The sequence below is a fragment of the Cololabis saira genome, chromosome 19 (assembly GCF_033807715.1).
Source record: "Cololabis saira isolate AMF1-May2022 chromosome 19, fColSai1.1, whole genome shotgun sequence".
Taxonomy (NCBI): domain Eukaryota; kingdom Metazoa; phylum Chordata; class Actinopteri; order Beloniformes; family Belonidae; genus Cololabis; species Cololabis saira.
The window spans coordinates 24,869,007-24,892,575 of NC_084605.1; the positions used below are offsets into that span (position 1 = coordinate 24,869,007).

The 23,569-nt window shown below is 40.3% G+C and overlaps 1 protein-coding gene across 3 annotated transcripts; it reads left to right on the plus strand.

Moving 5' to 3' along the window:
• Positions 1-23,133, plus strand: zc3h7bb (zinc finger CCCH-type containing 7Bb). 3 transcript variants are annotated; one of them, XR_009770555.1, is made up of 22 exons: positions 1-201; positions 935-996; positions 1,082-1,118; positions 1,262-1,459; positions 2,700-2,858; positions 3,121-3,261; positions 3,357-3,399; positions 3,488-3,726; positions 3,840-4,125; positions 5,197-5,255; positions 5,424-5,523; positions 9,612-9,773; positions 9,894-10,099; positions 10,204-10,304; positions 10,493-10,674; positions 12,663-12,742; positions 12,976-13,241; positions 15,669-15,774; positions 15,927-16,035; positions 17,659-17,792; positions 18,020-18,227; positions 18,713-23,132. XR_009770555.1 is itself a non-coding variant. In XM_061709262.1 (21 exons), the coding sequence occupies exons 2-21, from the start codon at positions 938-940 to the stop codon at positions 18,043-18,045; spliced, it is 2,688 nt and encodes an 895-aa protein (XP_061565246.1). In that variant the 5' UTR covers positions 1-201; positions 935-937; the 3' UTR covers positions 18,046-23,133. The 3 variants fall into 3 exon arrangements, 2 of the variants coding, with proteins under 2 accessions (XP_061565246.1, XP_061565245.1); XM_061709262.1 differs by having other exon boundaries at positions 17,659-17,787; positions 18,020-23,133; XM_061709261.1 differs by having other exon boundaries at positions 18,020-23,132.
• Positions 23,134-23,569: the final 436 nt, after the last annotated feature.

Sequence of the window (23,569 nt, forward strand, 5' to 3'; positions counted from 1 at the left end):
GCGGCGCAACGGAGACAGCGAGCCGCTCCGTGTCTGTAGGAGAAACTCGTGCTCCGTCCGGTCACCCATGACACGGACGTCAACGTTACAAATATGTGCCTGGTTCATCACTGATATTTGGCTCGCTGGTTTTTTCAGTCCGTATCGTGAGCAGTCCGTGAAGTTATTTCACCTCTGAGCAGCGCAGTAACGTAACTCTCGGTGAGTTGTCGTGCTAAGTGAGCTGCTAACGCGCTAGGTGATTGTTTCAAACTGGTGTCAAATACAAAACAGCCCAATGAGTTATTTCAGAAAGTTAAAAGGGGAATTTAAAGTGGGTAATTTTAAAAACAAAATACTAATGTTGAAAGCTGTATTTGCTTTTGTTCTCCTCGTTAGTTGGAGTTGTTAGCATTTAGCACACATTAGCAAGTAGCGTTAGCTGCTAACAGTCTGCAGGTAAACTCAGGTAGTTGTTTAAATTAACCCGATTAGCAGCTTACCCGCTCTAAGATCTATGTTTTATATATGTGACTTTCTTGGCCTAACGTCCAGCTTTTGTTGACAATGTGTCTGATGTCTACAATATGAAGTTTGAAGTTGCATTACACTACCGTTCAACATGTTTAGTTCCTTCAATGAAACATGTCCTGCTGAGGATATCTGTGTTTTATTAGCGTGTCCTAATGTGATTTCCCCAAAATGTAATTTAAAATAATATATATACATATCTGAAGGTGGGGTTAGCCTAGTCTTTGTCAGGCTTTTGTTTTTTTTAAAGAAAAGTGTAAGTAGTTAATAGTGTTTACAAATGATTTTACTTTGCAGATCATGGTTTCAATGGGAATATGCATGGTCACTGTCAAGATTTCACCGTGGCTGTCGAAGCTGGCAATAATATCCTGCTATAAATAGGGACTGAGCTTTTCAAAGACTCACTTGTCTCTGTCCTTAGGCTATGGATCTTGAACGACAGAAACGAAGAGAAGAGATTCAAAAAGCAATGAGCTTTATCCAGTAAGGGAATAACTTGGTCAAATATCTGAAAAAAATACTTTATTTTTTATACAAAATACTAACATCATGATTTTCTCTCCATCAGGTCATCATTGCCTTTCCCAGAACCTGAGAGTTATGAGGTTTGCACCAATCACATTTCCTCGGTTTTTCATAACATATTTTCAACTACAGCATGCTTTCTCATGCCTCCCTATCACACCTTGACTTACTGAGTTTTAATATCTTCATTTTCATCTAGCTACTTTTGTCTTAATCTTTTCAGGCATTTCTGACCCAATTGGTGTGCAACTTGCTGGATGAGGGAAATGCTTGTTTTCGAGATGGAGACTGGCGTTCGGCAACGCAACAGTATGGAGAAGGAATCAGTGTTGCTCGCTACGCGCAGGCTGAGGCTCTCATCATCCCCTACGAACTGCTGGAGAGCCTCTATGTCAACAGAGCTGCTGCCTTCTACCAGATGGTAAGATTGTTACCTACAAATGTAGTTGACAAAGATGTTTCTGTGATTGAGAAGAGAACTCTAAAGAGCGTCTGTCCAACTTTTCATCCATACGTCAGATGTAATCTGATTCCACAATGAATTGGCATTACTTTTTAAAAATTAGTTTGAATGCCATAGTTTGATGGACATTAAGTTAATAGAATACTTCCGTCTTGTTATATATGTTAATAATGCTTCTTTATAAGAAAATAAAAGAATCATTTTAAGTTTGAAACCTGTCTTCCCCTGCATTTTTGTGCAAATTATTAATTTGCATAAGAGTCTTTGGCCCATATTAAGTTAAAACTGTATGATCTTTAACCACTTTAACCAGGAGCTGACAGAAATTGATTATAAAAGGGTAGGCTAGGTCTTGTTTTGTTTATATATTTTGGTCTAATGCAATATTAGCATTAACTTTATGTTTATTTGTTTTTCTTTTCTTTTATTTCTTTTGTATTTGAATTCTTATTTTGGAAATGACCGAAATAAACAAACAAACAAAACACTTTACAGTTCCAATATCATAAAACTCTTAAACAATGGAAACATTTTTTTTCTTCTGTTTTTGCAAGTACCGGTATTTGTTTCCTGTGGTTGCTTCTGACACGCTCAGATTCTTATAAATGCCTTACAATGAGAGAAAACTGGTTTCTTTAAATTTAATTTAAATAAAAAGAGTCAGATATACACGTGTAAGGTTTCAGATTGTCCTTTGAGATCTGAGGCATGTTTTAAGTCTGACAAAGCAAGAGTAACTGTGTTCAGAGTTTTCAACATAACAGAAAGATGAATGAATCAGTCAAACAGAAAGATTAAAACAGTTGGTAGGTAAATAGAATTAAATTGAGAAAAAAAAAACATAAAATAAGCACTGGGGGGTGTGTGTCCTGACTGTCAGATCACAGGCCAGGTTAAGGCAGCATTTACACAACATGTAATATAATGTGTGTGTGTTGTTATAGCTGTTTCAGCTGTGAACTTAAACACGTATACTTTTATCTGCACATGACTATTTTATTGTTAAATTTTTTGTTGGTTAGAACTAATCTTTTAATTTCTGTCTTTGATAAATATGGGTCTTATTGTAATGATTTTTGTACCCATGGTTAATTTACCATCAAATGTATGGGGAAACAAGGCCCAGGTACCCTATGTTACTTAAATTGTAAAGTCTTATTTTTTGTTAATGTTCATGTTCTGTTTTTAATGCTTTCAGCGGGAGTATGAACGCGGTATTCAGGACTGTGAAAATGCGCTGTGTGTATCAGAAGGCAGTCGCAGGGCTTTGTACCGCAAATCGCTCTGCCTGAGGGAGTTGGGACAACTCAGAGAGGCTTATGAGTGTGGAACTAAATGTCTCCTCACAGCACCACATGTAAGTAAATGCCAATTAAGACAAATTAATGAGAAAAAAAACCCAAACACATCCGGTTTAAAATGTGGACACATTATTAGCAACTTAATGCAGAAACGTGGGGGACAATCATGAATTCAGGTGTTGATATACATTGATTTTAGTAATTTAATTTTGGATTTTATTCATGGATGATATTGCGTGTGTCATTGTCATTTACCTGATAAAGAAATGAGCCTTATCTTAAATCGTACACTGTGTTTTTTGACAACTGATCTTGTAGGACAGACAGGTTGGCGAACTTGCCCAGGACTTGGCCAACAAGCTGGGCTTGAAGGTTCGCAAAGCCTACATCAGCCCACAGACGGAGTCAACATCCACAGAGGGGGAGAGTCTTGGGGAGACTTCTACACCCACTGGAGAAGTAGGTGGAACTGTTTCATTAAAAACCTACTGATGACATCGTCAGGGTTTAAATTACTGCTAACGTGAGGCTTTTTTTTTTCTCCTCTCTTTAAGATGTCCTCAAACGGGCTTGAATCCCTGGGTGATATAGGGCCAGGTATGAAAAACCTGGAGACCTTAAATGTTTCTGTTTTCACTGACATTCCCTTCACGCCTTCCTTCTTTACCTCTTTCTCTGACCTCAGGTGATTTGTCCAATGCACAGTGTATTCCTGCTCCTTTGGCCACGCCCATCCCAGTAAGCGATGACCCGGCAACCCCTGTTGTAACTTCGTGCTCTGACTTGTCGGAGAGTCCCAGCCAGGCTTTGCCTCCTATGCCGTACTCTGTCCCGGTGTCGGAGCACATGGACGAATGCAGCAGCAGTATTATTAAGGATGAGCTGGACAGTCTTTTGGATTGTATGCCCAAGAAAGTCAGTGAGGTGAGTGAAGGGTGGACAAAAACATACAAGCTGGCGAGACCCACTCCCTCACTCTGGGAGATTTTCATAAAATTTCATATTAATTACTTATTCAAATTTCTCTCTTCTTTTAGAGTCCAGTTCAGGGTGCTATTCCTACCAACCTTCCCAACACGGCTGTTGGCCTCCGCCCTCCTTACTCACCCAGCCTTCCAGCCCCATCATCGCAGCTTCCTTCCGCCTTCTTTAACTCTTCCATAAGTGACATAACCCCCTTGGAGGCATACTCACCACTGTGTGACCAGGGTTCCACCCAGGCGCAGGACGCACTGGGAAACTTTACAGCTGGAAGCCCAGATGGAGAAGGGAAGGGAGTCGTCACTGGTGGGCTTGATTCATTGTCTGAGTACACTCTCCCTGGTAAGCACATGATGAAAGTTATTTAATACAGTTTTCTTTCTCTTTTTTTAAAATGTATTCACCTTATCTAAGAGGAATAATTACACTCCCAAAAGATAGATGGTGGTGATGGTTCTTTTTCTCCAGCGCCATAGCTTGCAGTGCTTAACCTGTTTTTGTTTTTATTTCCTTTATCTATCTCGGAGCAAGTGAAGCATTTTTTTAATGTGTGTTGGAGTTCATAAATGCCTAGCAAAGGTAACTTTTGATGACATTAAAGCAACCGATTTTGTCTTTCCGGTCGAAAAAAATTGAAACAAAGATGTGGTACCCAGAAATGTGTTGAGGGGTTACTATTCAGCGGACTAATAAAATATCCTATATTCCACTTTGACCCAATTCATAGTTACATTTTGTTAGAAGGTGTTCAAATGTCGTTGGTTTGATGGAAGTGCTTAAAAACATTGGCTTGAACCAGAAAGGGGAGTGTCTCAAGAGATTTCATCAGAGTGTACAGAAACGGTAAAGAGCAAATGTGTGTGTGTGTGTGTGTATGTGAGAGAGAGAGAGAGATGGTGTGTGTGTGTATAGATGAGGCAGTAGCTACACTGGACAATATTAAATATTTACAAGATTTTGTTTCACTCCACTTAACGTCTACTTTGACTTCTGTCTTCCGATGCTAAGGCAAAGCCACAAATGGGAGTAAACTTCAATGAAAATCATTCAACTTCAAAAACAAAGCAAAAATGAAATACAGTGAAGTAATAATTACATGTTTGCTTTGTAAAACACCAACACGTAGCACCTTAAAAACCATGCCAGCGCTATTAGCCCCAAAGGTTGTTCATAGGCCACCTGTAATGTTGTAAAACCAACATGTAATCAAATCATTAATGCAGTAGACAGAATACTGTCCTGATTTGCTGTAGTAAGTGATTTTAAACCCACTGCAATGTCTTGGGTTGCTTTGCTGCCAGAGCACAGCTCTTGGAGAGTTGGTTTTAATCTCAGATGTGCATCAGCAGCAGTGTGAGTCAGCAGCATCAAAGTGGTGTCTGATATCAGCGTCCTTCTGTCTGTCGTTTTTAGGGGGAAGAGTGTCTCACAGCTTCATCCCTGGAATTCGCAACCACAGTACTTCACATGCAGTGAGTAAAACACACTTTAAAGTACTAAATTACTTACCCTCTCTGTGTCATCTATTGTAGGGGGAAAAAATATATATATATATTTATTTTTATATATTTTTTTCTTTCTATTGAAATATATTTATGATTGTGAATATAAAAGGCATTTATTCTTTATCTCTTATCCAGAATGGACCGGCAGGAACCAACCTATCTCTGCTTTCCAGGAATCCTCTGGCAGCCACACATGAGTTTCGGCAGGCTTGTCATGCCTGTTACAGCAGAATAGGTGGGAAATCTTGGTATATTTACACCAAATTAAATAATTTAGCACACATTTTTTTCCAGAATTAGTTAAGAAGTGAGGCACAATGTTCAAGCCTCAGTACTGTAAGAAATTTTGGCGCATGCATTTAGCATCAAATCTATTTAAATGTTGGTTGCACAGTAAAGAGCTGAAGATGAGCTGTTTTTGGGCAAGATTTGTTTTTAAAGAATCCCTTGAGGGCAGAGAGGGATGCTCTTGTTCTGATAGCACTGGTTACATATTGGATTGAGATGGTCTTATGGATATGGATGTTTTTTACAGAGATGGTAGAGAGGGAGCATAAGCCTGTACATCTACGTTTAGAGCGCTGATTGTAAGACGCGTTTCAAGGGCTGCGCTGCAGATTCACTTGCTATTTGGGCCTCTGTTAAATATATTTGTCATTTGTGCTTGCCAGACTGATTTGAATCAAGGACATTGCTCAGACATCCTATTGCTGAACAACTTACTTGATCCAAATCAGTCTGGCATTAATAACAGCACCCTTTAAAGTCAGACAGATATGGATCAAGGAGGTTGTTCAGCACTAGGAAATCAGCTTTTTCTTTGAAAACTGCTCAAGGTAGGAATCGCCAAGCTAGTTCTGCTGTTTCCACTTCTGCGTGAGTTTTATTTTATTTATTTGCATTTATCTATTTATTAACATTTATACAACCAAGGAAATAAACTCTTGAGATTTAAAATCTATTTCCAAGAGTGCCTTGACTAAGACAGGCGGAAGTTAAGAGCACAAGATTTACAAAGACATATAACAACTATATAATTGTCAAATATGTACAAAAGCACCACAAAACAACAACACCATCAAAGACTGCCTATATTACTATAAAATCATTTTAGACTGTTAAAGGTTTCAAAGATCATTGTAGTCATGCCCAACGGTCATTCAGTTCAATTCAAAATACTTTATTAATCCCAGAAGGGAAATTGATTTTCCAGTACAGCCCTGCCCAGAGAGAGCAAAAACAAACATGAGACAGACACAGGTGCCTGAGGCACTGCAGCCGTGGGTCAGCTGCAACATCTACAGCCAGAAGTGGATGCATGTAGAATATTTTGTTTAAAATCATGTAATGAAAGCATATCATTAAGGTTTGAGTGAGCTTGAAACTGTTTCCAAGTGTAGGGAGCAGCATATTTAATTGCAGCAACTGGTTGATTACCAGAGCCTCCAGTACATGTGATTTAAGAGCAGAAGCGGCCTGAGAACAGACTAGTAAGTAAAGGGTTAAATGACTTTAATCTGAATACAGCCAAGACTGGTGTCAGTAGTTTTAATCTTGTTTTCAGTGAAAGGGGAGAGTGATGGAAATTATGTACAATTGACTTGGGAAGGGTGTGTCAGAGATTTGCTTAACATATGTTTGGAGAGTAGCTTGATCTGAGAAAATGATCCACCAGTAAAACAGAACACTGGTTGAATTGACTACTGATTTACAGTTTTTGAGAAAGTAATTGCAAATATGTCACAGGGACATTTGTAGCCAAAGGAGGTGGAGGTGTTTTAAAGGTTAACAAATAGTTTCTTGGCCAAAGTAATGCTGAACATGAGGAACAATAGGGGTGATTGGTGCTGAATGAACTGAGTTTGAAGCTTTGTTTCTTTCCCTCTCTGCCTGAAACAAAAGCTGTCTCAGAGCTGCAGACATAGACCAGGCATTATAGATTGGGCAAGATTGACGGGTAGAGGATGCTGGACTTCCAGAAATGAGTTCAGAATAGAGCAAAGTGTTCCTGTCAGTGTAATAACGTTCAAAGCGTCTAATATGGCTGATAACAGATTATACTCAAAGCTACCCAGTCTTCCTGGGGCTTAAAAAACACAGTCAAAAGATTTTTAAAGACACCATCACCATTAAACTTTGATATTTAAATGTAACCTTTTTTTTTTTTTTTTGAAACATGTCTTTATTAGATTTTCACATAATACACAACAATACAGAAACCCCATTTGGCAGTACAACGCAAAAACACAACCAAAGACAAGGGCAAGGACTTTAAAAAGAAAGGAAACACATTAACAAAATGAAAACAAGCTCGTAACAGAAATCATAACAACAATCTAAATAGAAAAAATAAATAAAATAAAAATAAGAGGAATAATTAAAATGTAAGTATTTATATAAAGTATAAATTATCTCCACAATGCCTCTTCAGGTCACTTCACTATATAATCCTGTTCACAAGGCCTCATCAGTATCACCATTTTTAAGAAAAAATTTGGATTCTTTATGGAGGTATTAGTCTGTGAACATCCAGTTATATGAAATCAGAAAAACAGTCGTCCCACCTTTTCTTTACAGGTGTTCTGGGAGACTAAAATAAATGGGGGGGTCGGGGTAGTGGTGTATTTAGTTTGGTTCCAGGTAGGGCTGGGCGATATATCGAGATTTTAATATATATCGATATATTTTCAAACGCGATATGGTACGAGACAATGTCGTTTATATCGATTTCTAAAAAAAAAAATATTTTTTTTTTTTTTAGAATTTTTTTTTTAGAATTTTTTTTTTAATGATTTTGATATAGCTTATTTTGTGACAAATTGACTTGAATGTTTTATTTGAGATTTGCACAAATGTTTGGTTATTTGCACAACTGTCAACCTCAGTGGAAAAGTCTGCCTGTTACTGTCTACATTGTATTAATTGTACAGTGTATTTTAATTTAATTGTTATGCAGGAAAGGGATATTTGTTTTATTTTATTCAAGAAGCATTTTTATTCTATATATGCAGGCAGTTTATTTTTATTTCATTTGTTTTATACATTTTGATATTGTGCAGACCTCTGTTAATAAAGGAACCTGTGTGACATTTGGCACGAGGCTTTGTATTAAAACTGACTGTTTTTTTAAGGGTTTGCCTCAGAAAAAATGAAGCTAACAGAGATGCTATGCTATAATGCTTTGGGGGAAACCCCAATTAAGGCACAGAAAAAATATCGAGATATATATCGAGTATCGCCATTCAGCTAGAAAATATCGAGATATGACTTTTGGTCCATATCGCCCAGCTCTAGTTCCAGGTCTCAGTGAAAGCCAGTAATGGGGCTGATTTTATTAGCTGCTGACTGGCATTTCAAAAACTTGACAGAGGAGCCATCTGTGGGTGGGGTTGGCTGTAATGACCAAAGATTAACCTGATCTTTTGGCCGTTGTTTGCCATACCATACTTCGTACGTGTAAGTGACAGGAATGGAGGGGATGCATATAGCTTAAAGGGGACCTATTATGGCATCTAATACCTATTTTAAACAGGCCTTGAATGTCTTAAAAACAAGCTTTTGATTGTTTTTGCTAAATAAATTAGAAATTCAGCCTCTGAGCCATGTCTTCTCTAACCTCATTCTCTATGAGGGATTCTGAGTGGGCGGCTATGATAATGAGGCACTGTGCTGATTGGCTGCCTGAATGACGCGATACATCGCTACGAAAGAATGGCGGAAGCTCCGGCCGGCGGAGTGGTTGTGGGTGTGGTTTCACGCATCGGAGGCCAACCGATGAAAATCGCAGAATCTGAACGGCTCATAGAAGCCACATCACCCTGGATGGCTCATCCAGACGGCTGTACAGACACTGCAGAATTTGGTGCTTTCCTCCTTCTCTGAGTTGGCAGGCTGAGGGGAGACCACTTTATATATGTTAAAACAAGAGAAAATGTGTTTTTCATAATAGGTCCCCTTTAAAATGGTAGTGAGCTCAAATGGAGTGGTCTGATTTGAGGTAATGGGCCAGTTATGACGTTGTTGGACCTGCACAGACAGACTAACTGGCCTTCACCCATGTAGTCCTTCACAAGAGTCCTGACGTTATAGATGATACCTGTGTCATCAACTCCTGTCAGACTGGCACTTGTAGTATAGACTGCATCCAGCTGAGTGTGATTAGTGACACGAAAGGTTTGGTTTTGGGATATGAACTGTCACACTCCCCTGGTCTTTGATTACCTGTGACAACATTCCCTTAACGACTATAAAAAACCTCACAGTTAATTAATCTGTATGTTTTAATAATCATCAATCTAACAGTCTCTGTTTTCTTGCCTGCAGGTCCACGAGTGATGGACTACAAGTATCAGCCTGAGGCAGCGCACCGCTGTAAGAGAGATGTGCTATTATGTCGTCTTAAAAACACGGATGACCCCACATGGAAGAGGATTCGTCCACGACCGGCACGGAATAATTTTCTGGGGGCGTTTGTACTCTGTAAAGGTGTGTTGAAAGTTTGACTATGTATGTTAAGAAATTTCAGTGGAGGAATTTCAGCCGACTGATAACTGTCAAGTATTTGGTTCGTGTTTTTAACAACGTCTCTCTCTCTGGGACCAACAGAAGTACAAGAGCGTCAAGAGTGTCAGTACGGGGAGAACTGTACGTTTGCTTACTGCCAGGAGGAGATTGATGTGTGGACGCAGGAGAGGAAGGGAGCGCTGAGCCGGGAGCTGTTGTTTGACCCACTGGGCAGCACAGAGAGACGGGCGCTCAGCGTCACCAAGCTGCTGCAGCTCCACATGGGCATGTTTATGTTCCTCTGTGAGGTGAGATGGCCTCTCCCATTTATGCCTCTTTACAATTTCACTTAGAAAAATGCAGCAAGACTTTGACAAACCTGCATTTCATGCTTTTTTTTTTCTCTCTAAAGGAATGTTTTGACAGTAAACCTCGAATCATCAGCAAGCGCAGCAAAGAAAATTTAGCAGTCTGTTCAAACCTCACAGCACGACACCCTTTCGATGATAATAAGTGAGTGTCAGATTTTCTGTGGCTCAGTTTTAATCAAATATGTAACTCTAAAGATTGGGTTGCTGGAGTAAGATGGCTTTAAAAGTTTAAAAAAGAGCAATCAAGTTTAATTTTACTTTAATTCTTGTTATACAAACGACTGCTCAGGTGAGGCCTTCACAAATGTGTGTCATCATGTACCTGAACAGGTGCCTGGTCCATGTGGTGAGGTCCGCCAATGTACGGTATAGCAAGATCCGACCCCTGCACCCTCTCTGCCAGTTTGACGTTTGTCGTCATGAGGTTCGCTACGGCTGCCAGCGCGAGGACAGCTGCTCTTTTGCTCACTCTGTCATAGAGCTGAAATGTTGGGTTCTGCAGCAGGACACTGGTAGGTAGAACATGAAGATGTGTGTATTTGTTGAACATAATTGGATGCTTTTTAATCTTCATTATGAAACTCGAAGTTGTGGACGCAAGGTCTCCGGTGGCTGTCGTGGCGGCAATCCTAGAACCCGGTGGTGGACACCGGAAGTAAAGGAGGCAGTCAGACTGAAGAAGGAGTCCTACCGGGCTATGTTGGCCTGTGGGACTCCTGACGCAGTAGATAGGTACCGGCAGGCCAAGCGAGCCGCGGCTCGGGCGGTCCTGGAGGCAAAAACTCGGGTCTGGGAGGAGTTCGGGGAGGCCATGGAGGAAGACTTTCTGTCGGCCTCGAGGAAATTCTGGCGGACCGTTTGGCGCCTCAGAAGGGGGAAGCAGTACTCTGTACACTGTTTATGGTGCGGGTGGGGGGCTGCTGACCTCGACTAGGGATATTGTCGGAAGGAATACTTCGAGGATCTCCTCAACCCGACTGACATGCCTTCCACTGAGGAAGCAGAGAGTGGGGACTCTGGGGCGTGCTCATCCATCACCCAAGCCGAGGTCACTGAGGTGGTTCGTAAGCTCCTCAGTGGCACCGGGGGTGGATGAGATTCGCCCTGAGTACCTCAATTCTCTGGATGTCGTAGGGCTGTCTTGGCTGACACGCCTCTACGACATTGCATGGAGGAAGGGGACAGTACCGCTGGAGTGGCAAACCGGGGTGGTGGTCCCTCTGTTTAAAAAGGGGGACCGGAGAGTGTGTTCCAACTACAGGGGGATCACACTTCTCAGCCTCCCCGGGAAAGTCTACGCCAGGGTACTGGAGAGGAGATTACGGCCGATAGTCGAACCTCGGATTCAGGAGGAACAATGCGGTTTTCGTCCCGGTCGTGGAACACTGGACCAGCTCTATACCCTCCGCAGGGTGCTCGAGGGTTCATGGGAATTTGCCCAACCAGTCTACATGTGCTTTGTGGATCTGGAGAAGGCATTTGACCGTGTCCCTCGTGCCATTCTGTGGGGGCTCAGTGAGTATGGAGTCCGGGGCCCTCTATTAAGGGCTGTCCGGTCTCTGTATGATCGAAGCAGGAGTCTGGTTTGCATTGCCGGCAGTAGGTCAGACTTGTTCCCGGTGCATGTTGGACTCCGGCAGGGCTGCCCTTTCTAGGCGCAGCCAGGGGCCGGAGGGGATCTGGTTTGGGAACCTCAGGATTTCATCTCTGCTCTTTGCAGATGATGTTGTCCTGTTGGCTTCATCAGACCGGGACCTTCAGCATGTGCTGGGGCGGTTTGAGGCCGAGTGCGACGCGGCAGGGATGAGAATCAGCACCTCCAAAACCGAGGCCATGGTTCTCCACCGGGAAAGGGTGGCGTGCCTTCTCCGGGTGGGTGGAGAAGTCCTGCCTCAGGTGGAGGAGTTCAAGTATCTCGGGGTCTTGTTCACGAGTGAGGGACAATGTAGCGTGAGATTGACAGACGGATCGTGCAGCGTGTGCAGAGTGCAGCGTCGGATTCCTCCTGGACGCCTCCCTAGGGAGGTGTTCCAGGCATGTCCCTCCTTCCTAGGGAGGTGTTCCAGGCATGTCCCTCCGGGAGGAGACCCCGGGGAAGACCCAGGACACGCTGGAGAGACTATGTCTCTCGGCTGGCCTGGGAACGCCTCAGACTCCCCTCAGAAGAGCTGGAGGAACTAGTGTCTGGGGTGAAGGAAGTCTGGGCATCTCTGTTGAGGCTGCTGCCCCCGTGACCCGGGAACGGATAAGCGGCGGAAAATGGATGGATGGATTATGAAAATTTTACTCTCAACTATGAGATTTAAATTATTATTATTATTATTATTATTATTATTATTATTATTATTAACGGAGGTCAACCATGTTTACTGTTGACATTATGGAAATATTAATATTGTGGAGATAATAGAAATCCACGCTAGGCATGAATTCAACATCTAGTAAAGTAAACTCCTCATTAAGTTGGCCGTTTTTCACTGTGGTTTAATATTCCCTTCAGGTATCACCCATGAAGAGATGGTGCAGGAGTCCAAAAGACACTGGCAAAGGCTGGAGCAGAATGTACAAAAGCAGCAAAAGGTGAGGCTGAAACCTACTGTTTACTTTGACTACTTTTAAATTAGGTGGAGTTACTGAACCCTGTTGGTGTCATGTGGGATGTGTTTTCACCTGCTTGACTGCTGCTATTGAAATCAAGCACCCAACTTTGGAGAAGGGCTTTCTCTGTCCTCAACACATTTTATTTTCATCTGTGTAAAAGCTTAAACATTTTGTGCGTAAACATGAATCAAGGTTACTACTCTGTGTTTCAGCCTATCCACATACCCCATCCTAACAGCAGCGTACCAACTGGACGACTCGGAGGACTGGGAGGTGTCGGGCCAGGTGGAGATGGGATGGGAGCAGGTGGAGTGGGCCCAGTAGGAGGGGTTGGGGTGGGAGGTTTCGGACCAGGGGCAGGAAGGGGGCGCCCCTTCAACCTGAAAATGAAGTTCGTCTGTGGACAGTGCTGGAGAGAAGGTCAAGTCAACGAACCTGACAAGAACCTCAAGTACTGCACCGCCAAGGCCCGGCATAGGTACGGTGTGACTCATGCTAGCATGAATGCTACCAGGGGGGTATTCCAAGAAGGTGGTTTAACAAACACTGAGTTAAAGTCTCATCTTGAGGTTAGCTGAACCCATGTTGACTAAACCCGCTCAGTTGGTTCCAACACACCGGTTATGAATTAACTCAACTAACCCAGAGTTGGTTAACCCAGACTTGTGCGCGTTCCCGGTGAATCTATAAATACATCATCTATCGAGGGTCAAAACCCGAAAAAATGGCTAAACCAAGAGCATATTTCACAGAAATGGAGCAGCAAGTCCTCCTTGAGGCGTACGAGGAGGAGAGGGCAGTGATTACAAAAAAAAGTAACACTAATACATCTGCCAAAGCACGTGATATGGCTTGGCAGAGAATTACTGATCGCGTCAATGCGTAAGTTTAGGCCATTATGTAAATGAAGCAAACAATGGGCAAATGAATTGAAAAAATAAAAAAAGCGACAACTCTGTCAACTGTATTTTATTAATTGAAATGATTGACACAGATTTGATCACGCACTCTGTGACCATCTGCCATGTCAACCTGCTGCTGAAAGGGAGGAGCCGGTACCGGCTCCTCAATGACTGGAGTCAATTCATTGCACAATGTGGCAATGTTGAGCAATATGGCACATGCAACAATTCTATCCCAGCCCTGTCTGGGCAGACCCTCAGCCTGCGCAAGCACTGAAACCTCTCCTTGAGAATCTCAAAAGTCATCTCAATTTTGACCCGGATTCTGCTGTGAGCCACGTTGAAGCGCGTTTGCGCTCCAGCATCCGGATCGGGGTACGGGGTAATGAGCGTGGGGAGGCACGGATATCCTCTATCCCCCAGGAGATAGCCATCAAATTCTCCTGCAATTGCACATATAACACAAAGTTAGACACATGAATATTCGCAAAACTGATCAATATAATATTAGTAATTTAACGCACTCTGTAGACATTTGGTGCTCAAATTTGATTCCCTACATCCTGGCATCATGCACAGAGCCTGGCCATCTCGCCTCCACGTTTGATATTAGATTTGCAGCGTCGCATCATCTGGCAATTGAATAAATACGTTTTCAAACATCATTAAGAGAGCGCTCAAAAATAAAAGCAGCTTACGGTTCCATTATACCTACTTGGACATTGATGCTGTGGAAACCTTTCCTGTTAACAAAGTCAGCCTCATTTTGAGATGGTGCTGTAAATGGCACATGCGTCCCATCGATGCATCCAATAACGTTTGGAAAGCCTGCAATATAGCCAATGCTCATTAAATGTAATCTCACCAGCAAAGATTTCTGTGCATATTTGAGAAACCTTTTGAGAAACTCCGTCTTAATGACCCTCGTAGGTTTGTGGCCAGAAAAACGATTAAAGTTGTGCATGAAGTGCTTTAGCGCAAGGCACACTTTACGCACCGACCGACAGGCAGTTGCTTTCCCGATATGTTCAGCGTCTCCAATACTGTACAGGAAACTCCCAGATGCAAAAAAACGGAGAGCGATGCACATTGTTTGCAGCGAAGAGAGGGCAGACCCACGATGCGTAACGTTTGCAATGTATACATTGCAAACGTTAAACGTTAAAAATGGTTGAATTGTAACAGTGGTGTCGCTTTCATTTTTTCTAACATAATTAGCTGATTATATGTGTAGTGGGCTGGTATCAGTATTTGATTTTAGAATGAATTTTGAGTGTATGTCTCACAGACTACGAGCTGAGGAATATTGAAAATTGTGAGTGTATTTCTCCCAAACTATAAGTTGTGGAATATTACTTTTTTAAAGATTATATTAAGATAATTTAAGGCAACTGTAAGTGTAATTTTTATTTTATATAAACTTAAAACATTTAAAAATATCACTAAAATATTTTTGGGTAATCTGTTACAAAAAAATTTGAGTTCTGTGAACTTATTAGGGTTTACAGTGTATGGATGGAGAAGGTTACTCAAATAAATCAGGGATTCTGCTGAAAAACGGTAGTGCTCTCGCCAATACTCATCGGGGAAAGCCAAAATGTCATACTGTGGTCTTATCACCCTCTCACGGGGAATTGCACGAACAATTTGGGCTTCTATGTGTAACAAGTTACCCAGCAGCCCTCCTGAACTTGCGCTAAAATACCCGAACACTGGGTTATCTGAACAAAACTTGAACAAAACCGGCATAAAACCTACCCCCTACCAGGTTATGTTCAGAGCCTATGTTACCATGGTAACTTACTTAACCTGACCATTTTGGAACGGAAAACCCAGGTTTACCATTTACCCTGGGTTAACATACCCAGTTTAGCCAGTAAACCTCCTTCTTGGAATACCCCCCTGGTTTTTCTTATGAGTACGAGTAAATTAACAACTCTCATCTGTCAGGCTTGTCCACTTTTCAATTTGTACATCATTGAGATTGATTTATGTTTCTCCAGCTGGACAAAAGAGCGCCGGGTCTTGCTTGTGAAATCATTTGAAAAGAAGAAGTGGGTCGTTGTTCGGCCTCTTCCTTTCTCTCGCTCTTATCCACAGCAATATGATGTGAGTTGTTTTTTTTTTTTTGTTTTTTTTTCACTGGTCTGAGGAAAGCCTCCTCAATCGTCAAATAAGTTTTTACAGATACAAAGATATTTTGGTTGAGGTTGACACCATTCCCTCTGACACTTCAATAACACGTTACATGTCTCAACCAGATGTGCGTGCATGTGATGAAGCAGAAAAAGTGCCACTATATTGGGAACTGCTCCTTCGCTCACAGCCTGGAGGAAAGGGATGTTTGGACATACATGAAAAACAACAATTGTAAGTTCACAGTTGCTTCCAGGACCTGGGTGGATTTGTAAAAGTGGTTTATAATGCCTTTTTGTCTATTTTGATGTAAATTGAATCTTATTGCTGCTTAGTAAAATGCATTGATGTGTTTCTAATACAGTCATGTGAATTTTTTTAATAAAAATTGGAAAATTCCCTTAGTTTTATATAGTTTTAAAAAAGCACAACGTAATATCAAGTTCAGACTCAAGAGGAAAGGAAAAATATCCCAAAGTGTATATCATTTATTCCTTCCTTGTAATTGATAAGCCCGGCGCCAGCGCTCTTTAACATCAGTCTTTTAGGTTTTCTTTTTATGCACTGAGGCAGGATACATCAGTGTAGCTCTTATTAAACTTTAATGAGTCCTAAAATAGGTTTTCAATTATGTCTGTAAAATTGTACATGTAGGTGCCTCGCTGCTGACATCCATATGATGTTGTATACTGTATATGTGCATCACTGCGTGTATAATTCTGTGTAAACACTACTGGTATTCAAATTAGACAACAACGATGAAAAACAAGACCATTACTCAAATTCAACAGGGAAAACGTTTCCTCACTGGCTAGAATTGTGTTATTGGAGTGCATTTGTGTAATTTTACATATTAACCTTACCGTGTGTAAGGTTCCACCATGATGGCTATACTTTTGAGGCTAAATCAACATGTTGGTTTCCGTTTTCATTGTGTAGTTATAATTTAATTGTATAGACTTTCACACTACAGAGACTGGTTAATGAGAAATATGGTGATCATTAAATGGCAAGTGAGAAATAAATCAAATGAATATCATAGGACAATAAAACAAAAATGTAGTCCGCTGTAAAAGGAGCAATTAAAAGCACTGTAAACTAAAATAAAAACTTGGTATATCATGGAGCAAGTAATAACGCTGATAGATGTTTTGTTGGCTTCACCAACTAAAAGAGAGATTTTAATTCATTGAGAGACCATGAGAGACCTCATTGGACAAGCCTTCCACGATGGGATGAATGGCAACAAGGTTCATGGTGAAGAAGCTGAACAGATTTAAAAGTGCAAGTGAGGGTGAGATCAATGTTAGGTGTTTATTGCCTTTACAACTAAATGAATGTATGCAGCTGCTACAAAAGCATTGCCCCTTCTTGCACAGATGGAAAGCTCTAAGTAATACTCTCTAAGTAATATTATATATGTCCCACCATCCTCATCATGAAGCTCTTGCTACACAGAAGTCATAGTGCAAATAATTCACCAAGTAAAAGACTTGTAAATGTATGCTGTAATGACAGATGAGGCCATGGCTGAGCACACAGATCAACTTGCTGTATACGTGCCGCCTTATGTCCAGCCAGAAGGTTAAATCAAGGAAAGATTAGATTAGATAGCTATGGAAAAATTACAAATGCAGTTTAACAGGAGGCTCGGCAAAGCCCCGGTTTTTTAACTGCAACATCCCGGCAACACTTTTTGCATATTTTTTTTATGTTTAGGTTTATGTCTGAAACTCTAGTGTTGTTCCAATGTTTGTTTTGGACAGCAAAGCATCTATTTTTAGTCCTATCTCCTTTGCTGATTCAGTGTTAATAAAATTGTCGCTCTATGTTTTTGCTTTCCTCATTTCTCTTTAGTAAGAGATATGCAACAGATGTACGAACTGTGGTTGCAGCTCACCAATCAGAGCAGGCGGACGGATAACTCTGCCATGACCCCGCCTCCAGATGACAAGCAGGTCACCATAACAGCAGATTACACAGAAGGTCTAGTAAGTGGTTAATAACACTAGTGTTTGAGCCAACATGCTAGCATTGGCCATTAAATTCTCCACTGATGCTGCCTGATGAATATTTGTAAAATCGTTCCTTTTTGTTTAGGAAAAAAATGTTATCCATTAATTACAAATGCATAAATAGATTTACACATCTAAATGTTTAAATGTAGGCAAGCTTGCTTTGTTTTATGACTGGTGGAATGTGTTTTGTATTCTTTCAGGGAGGCCGGCATTTGTCAGATGGTGATGATCTCTGAGTTGTTGGTTAACTGGTTAAAAACAGGAGACCGCTGCTGACAGAGACTCGGATCAGATCAGCCTTCCACACCAGCCACAACTGAACAGTCTGTCATCCTGCCAGTCTGACGACTTTGAGCATCTATCCAGTGAGAAAGCAGACAGAAATCCTTGGACTCCACCCTCACATATGTATGCACCCAAACATGTACACACAACACACACGTTTCTGGCACCAATTAACACAAAGAGAAAGATTTGTCAGTATAATTCAGGACTTTGGGTTTAGCATTTTGATTTATGGCACCTTATAGGTTCTCTTTAAACAGAATTTCCCCAGAAAACTAGTTTTGCTCTGAATAAAGCTACGGTCCCCGAATATTCTGAGCATGTGTCCACCAGGAACTTATCTTTTTTTTTTCTTCCCCCCATTAAAAAAAAATAAAAATCCTTGTTAGCACTGTGACGATGCTTGGGGTGGGTGCGCTGGTCGCAACCCAAAATTTGCTTTGTGATTAAGAATGGTAAAAAATAGGCACTAATAAACTTGAAATATTAGCGTGCCAAAAAAGTTCACAGCTTTTGAAGCTGAAGGAAACATTAAAGCATTTGCAAAAGAGGTTCATGGTGGACACGTCTCCATAAGCTCACACCAAATCTTTCTCTTTCCTTTACAGGAATAAAACAAGAGGGTGAAACAACTTTATGGACACTGACTTTTTCTTTTCTTTTTTTCTTATTTTTTTTTTAAAGAGGAGTTACTCTTCCTTGTTACATAGTCTGCCATATTGGTAGAACATTATGAATGTAACGCCTGCATGGGCCTTCAAAACAAGGAACTTAGTCATTTGAAATATTTACTGTTCTGGGATGTATGTAAGTATACTTACATGCCCAAAAACATATGTAACATTTCAACTTCCCCTCTTTCATTGCGTAATTTATACAAATTGTTCCTGTATTGGGAGAGGGAAATGTGCACATACACACACTCATTCACTTATTAATTAAATAGATGCAAGCTTTGGTGACTCAGCGCATATTTTAATTGTCAGTTCCTCTCAGGTTAAAAAAAAGAGAGGGAGAAAAAAAATGGCACTGTGGAAAAGAAAATATTTAAGACCTGTGGCTAAATTGCACAGGACTTGGAACTGTCATTGCCAAAGCAATCAAGGAGATATCTTAGACTAAAGTAAAGTGGCATGCAGCTGATAGAGATGTGAAGTTGCTGTAGGAGAGGCAGGATCCCAACAGCGGGTCAGTTCAGACTGCTGGTCTCTCTTTAAAATAATAATGACCTCGCTTGAACTGAAGTATTGTTGTCTTGCAAAAAGAGGTGTAATACTTTAATAATTAGACTTCAAAAGCTGTTAAAAAAGCTGAAAGAAAAGATTGATTTAAGGATAAATATATATTTAGTTAAATGGGAAATATTTAGAAACGTTTGAATTTAAGGTTCAAGCCGACACATCTTTAGTTTAACGGAGGTCAACATTTAATTAAAGAGAACAATCATGCTCCCATGGCCTTAAGATGGAAATTTGTGTTCCTCATACATCCAAATATTTTTGCTCTTGATCGCTAAACGTGATCGCGAGGTAATCCTTTTTTTTATTACCGTGAAATTTCTAGCTTGAGACAGGGAAGGGGATCAAACCGCATATTGTGCCTATAAACAACACATCAACATGCTACATGAACACCCATACGAAAATGTGTGCACACAGACACAGACGGGCAGGATATGTATTGCCATCTTTTTCCAGCCTTTAATATGGACAGAGGCACGATGTCTTTATTCACATACACATATTATGCATACATACATATAATATACATAGTACTAAAAATAAATGATAACTTAGCGGTTAAGCTTAATAAATATATAACCTCAAAACCTGCATCAATTACATAGAAGAATTTCTTGTTATTGAGGTATTGCTATATAACATGTATCGCTGAACTAGAAGACTATAGTGAGGTTTATTTTTGATTTTTTTTTTTTTTTTAAAGGTTCTTTTTATTTTGACATTGTTGTTCTGTGTGGGTTGTTCCAGACAGGGTTGTTTGTTTGGACTCTAGAAGACCATGTATTGAGTTTTAAAGTAAGAGTAACATTGACTGAAGACATGAAATGAAACAAGTCCTCCAACTTGAGGTTATTTTTGTTTTGTTTTTTACTTTGTAAACGGTGACAGAATATAAGTATTTCTGATCTGCAGTGATCAAAATTCAAAGAAACTGCATGTAATGTTGAAAGGCACAAGAAGCATATTACCCGTTGAACTACACCGCCTGCGAATGAGCCTAAAATACAGATCACTAATCTGTTTTGACGCTCACTCGGCAGCAGACTGGACAGTCAGCCCTTGTCTGGAGCAGCCCAGATATTAGCTTCTTCGAGGGATTGTATCACTACTACTCCTAGTATTATGATGAATATGACTATAATGATTGCTATCTATTGACTATTCTTATTTCTCTTCTATATGCTATTGATATATGTATGTTAATTGCAATGTATAGCTCTCTTTATATATGTAATCATGTATGAATATAATAGACAGTAAATATGCATCTGTGTATGCAGGAGGGCACAGCTCTGTCTGTACACTTTCAGTTGGTTCACCAGGTAAGGACAGGTCTGGAAACTTAAAGCATACATAGAGGCCTATATACTCCTGTATAGCGCCTTATTCTATATACCACACCTATGAAATGATACGTACCCGTATTGTATAATCCTACTTACTATATACAGTATATGATACCTGATACCTATTATAATACTTAGACATCCTTATAAGGAAATTTAGATAAGAGATGGTGGCCTGTATTTTTATTTTTTTCCTGTGGCTGTGGAAAAGTGCTGTGGTCAGAAATGTGTTTGTTTTTCAAGGTTAAAAAAAACAAAGTTGTCATGAGAGTGAACCTTATTCAAACGATTTTTGTCCTTCATTATAACCTGTATACAAAGTTGACATCAGTCACATACCAGTGTAATACACAGGACCTAGAGCTGGTTAACAGACAATTTGAAGTTTGATTTATGATGACTATGGCTAAAATTTTTAAAGCTTATCAGTTGGACACGCGCACAGTAATTTCTTACTTTTATGTGGATTTCAGCCTTAACGTTCACATTGAAGAAAGCTGAATTAAAAACAAAAGCAACACATTTGAGGGGAATGTCCTCTTCAGTGTTGGAAAAAAACAGAATAATTATGAAACTGATGCTGAGAAAGTGAACGTAATTAAAACTGGATGCCTGTGCTGGGTGTTCCGGGTGTGTCGACGAAGGTATAGGAATCATGCAAAAAAAACATGTGGCTGCAAATGCTTCCCAGAAAACACTCACAGAAGCAAACTCGGGATACAGTTTAATGTTTTATTTTGTCGCACTAGTTATTCAAAGGTAAAGATGATTGATTTAAGGAAACCTGATGTTTTCAAAACAAAGAACTCTGAAACCAGTGCCAAAATCACTGTATGGCTGTTTTTATGATAAAATGCGTAGCTTTGGTCATTGAAGTCTATAGATGTGGAGCAGATTTGCAATTGCATTGGTCTATTTATCCTGCTGTATTTGCTTCACCCTGCACTTTATGATCAATGCGGGGTAGCAGTTCAAACAAACCAAAGACAATTTGGTTGTAAATGGTTTGTAATGTAAGCAGATAACTAAAAAGGATGAATTATTTATGCCAAGCTTAAAGCATTTTCTGCCATCCATTAGTGATTGGTCCAATATACATTACCGTCATCCCTGAAAAGTGGTTTCTTTATTTTGAAAACCTTGAAAAAGGTTCAAGGTCAGCAGATACATTTACCTAAGAAAAACCTGGAGGCTCTCCCTTTAACTTTTATCTTTTATACCATAAATACAGCACATGGCAACAGCTGATGCTTCCCGCATACTTTCTTTATCTAATGCTCAGTGATCATTTTTATAAAAAAAGTTTTTCCTCTGTAGATGCCAAAAATCTCTACAAAATAAACCACTTGTGGAAAAAAAATGATAATTGTATTAATTTGCTAATACGTTAAAAGTTATTGAGTCATGTTTTTTTGTTGTTTTTTTTCCCTTGGATTTTGTTGCGCGACTTGAGGGTTATTGTATGTTCTGGTAAAAGTGACTTTAATTTTGCTGTAACCCGAGGTTGTGAGTCATGTCTGGTCATCACATTGTGCTGCAGTAACATGAAACTTTAGCTGTGAAACACGTTTCTGCTCTACAAATGTTCATGTGACATACCAGCACTGCCTCGCACTCCCCACCACTACAGCCTGTCCCTTGATTTGCAGCACCAACACACACACAGCCACAAAGTCAGTCGACTAATTAAATAATTGTTTGCTATTTCAGTTGTTTTCAACAATTTCATTGAAGAAACCAGGGTTGTAAGAAGTGGGGGAAAAACAAGGCCTCTTCTTGTACTGTATTTTTAGATTATGTTGTTTTTTTTTTTTTCCCCTCTGGACTTTTTTTTTTCTTTCCTCCTCCCTGGTTGGATGTTTTTGATCACACAAATGGACCAAATCTCTTGAAAGCATTTAATAAACTGTTTTAGAAAAAAATGTGCATTTTCAGTTCATATTCGTTAATTCTTGAGGTAATCTTTGGCGCTGTAATTAAACGCTTCGTGACATTGGTTGACAGATGATCACAGACCCGTCCTCTGTGAAGTTGGCAAGTTATTTTTTTTTCTTCCCACGTGCCTGCGTTGATCTTACAAAACTTCCTGGCACGTGTTGATGCGGTTCACTAACTTACACGAACCTCCTCATTTATTTGCAGCCATGCATGTAGTCTGTCTCTGCAGAAACCAACTTCAGTCCACTAGTGACACTTTTTTTTTCTAGTGTGGATACTTTAAAAAGAAAAAAAGCTAATTAGGTGTAGTTTAATGCAGCTAAACGACGTTTAAGTCCTTTGTCGGGCTCGTTCTGGCACAGGGCCAGGGCTTTAACACCTTTACTTCCACCTTTCGTGCCACGTTACAAGTCTTGACAGAGAAACACATGACTGTCAAATTCAGACAAGGGTAATGCTTGAAAAAAACCACCGTTGCATAACCGTCTCAATTTAGACAAGTTACTACTCCATACATAAATAAAACCTCGATTGAGCATAAATTAAATGTGTGCGGTCTCTTTCTTGCCAGTTCTGTCAAGTGATAAAAGTATAATTAATTATTAGGGGTGTGTGTTTGTTTTATTTATTTACTTTTTTTTTTTTTGATAATTTTGATAATTTTTTCTCTCTAATTAATATCCTCCAGGTGTCGCGGCGTCTTTCGTCTCTAGTGTATTAGAAACACCTCATCAAAGCAGCGACGCCTGTATTTCACACGTTTTTACACTCTTAGGTAATGCAGGTATGTCTCGGGGTTGGCTGGCAGCTCCGTGATGGACATGAGCGTCGACCAATCACCGGCCCCTACGTCAGGCTTCGGGGGGCGTGGTCACGGTGTCGATTGGCTGATGGGGAGCTGATGGGGTGGGCTTAGTTAAGTAACTTGTTGCGCTGGGTT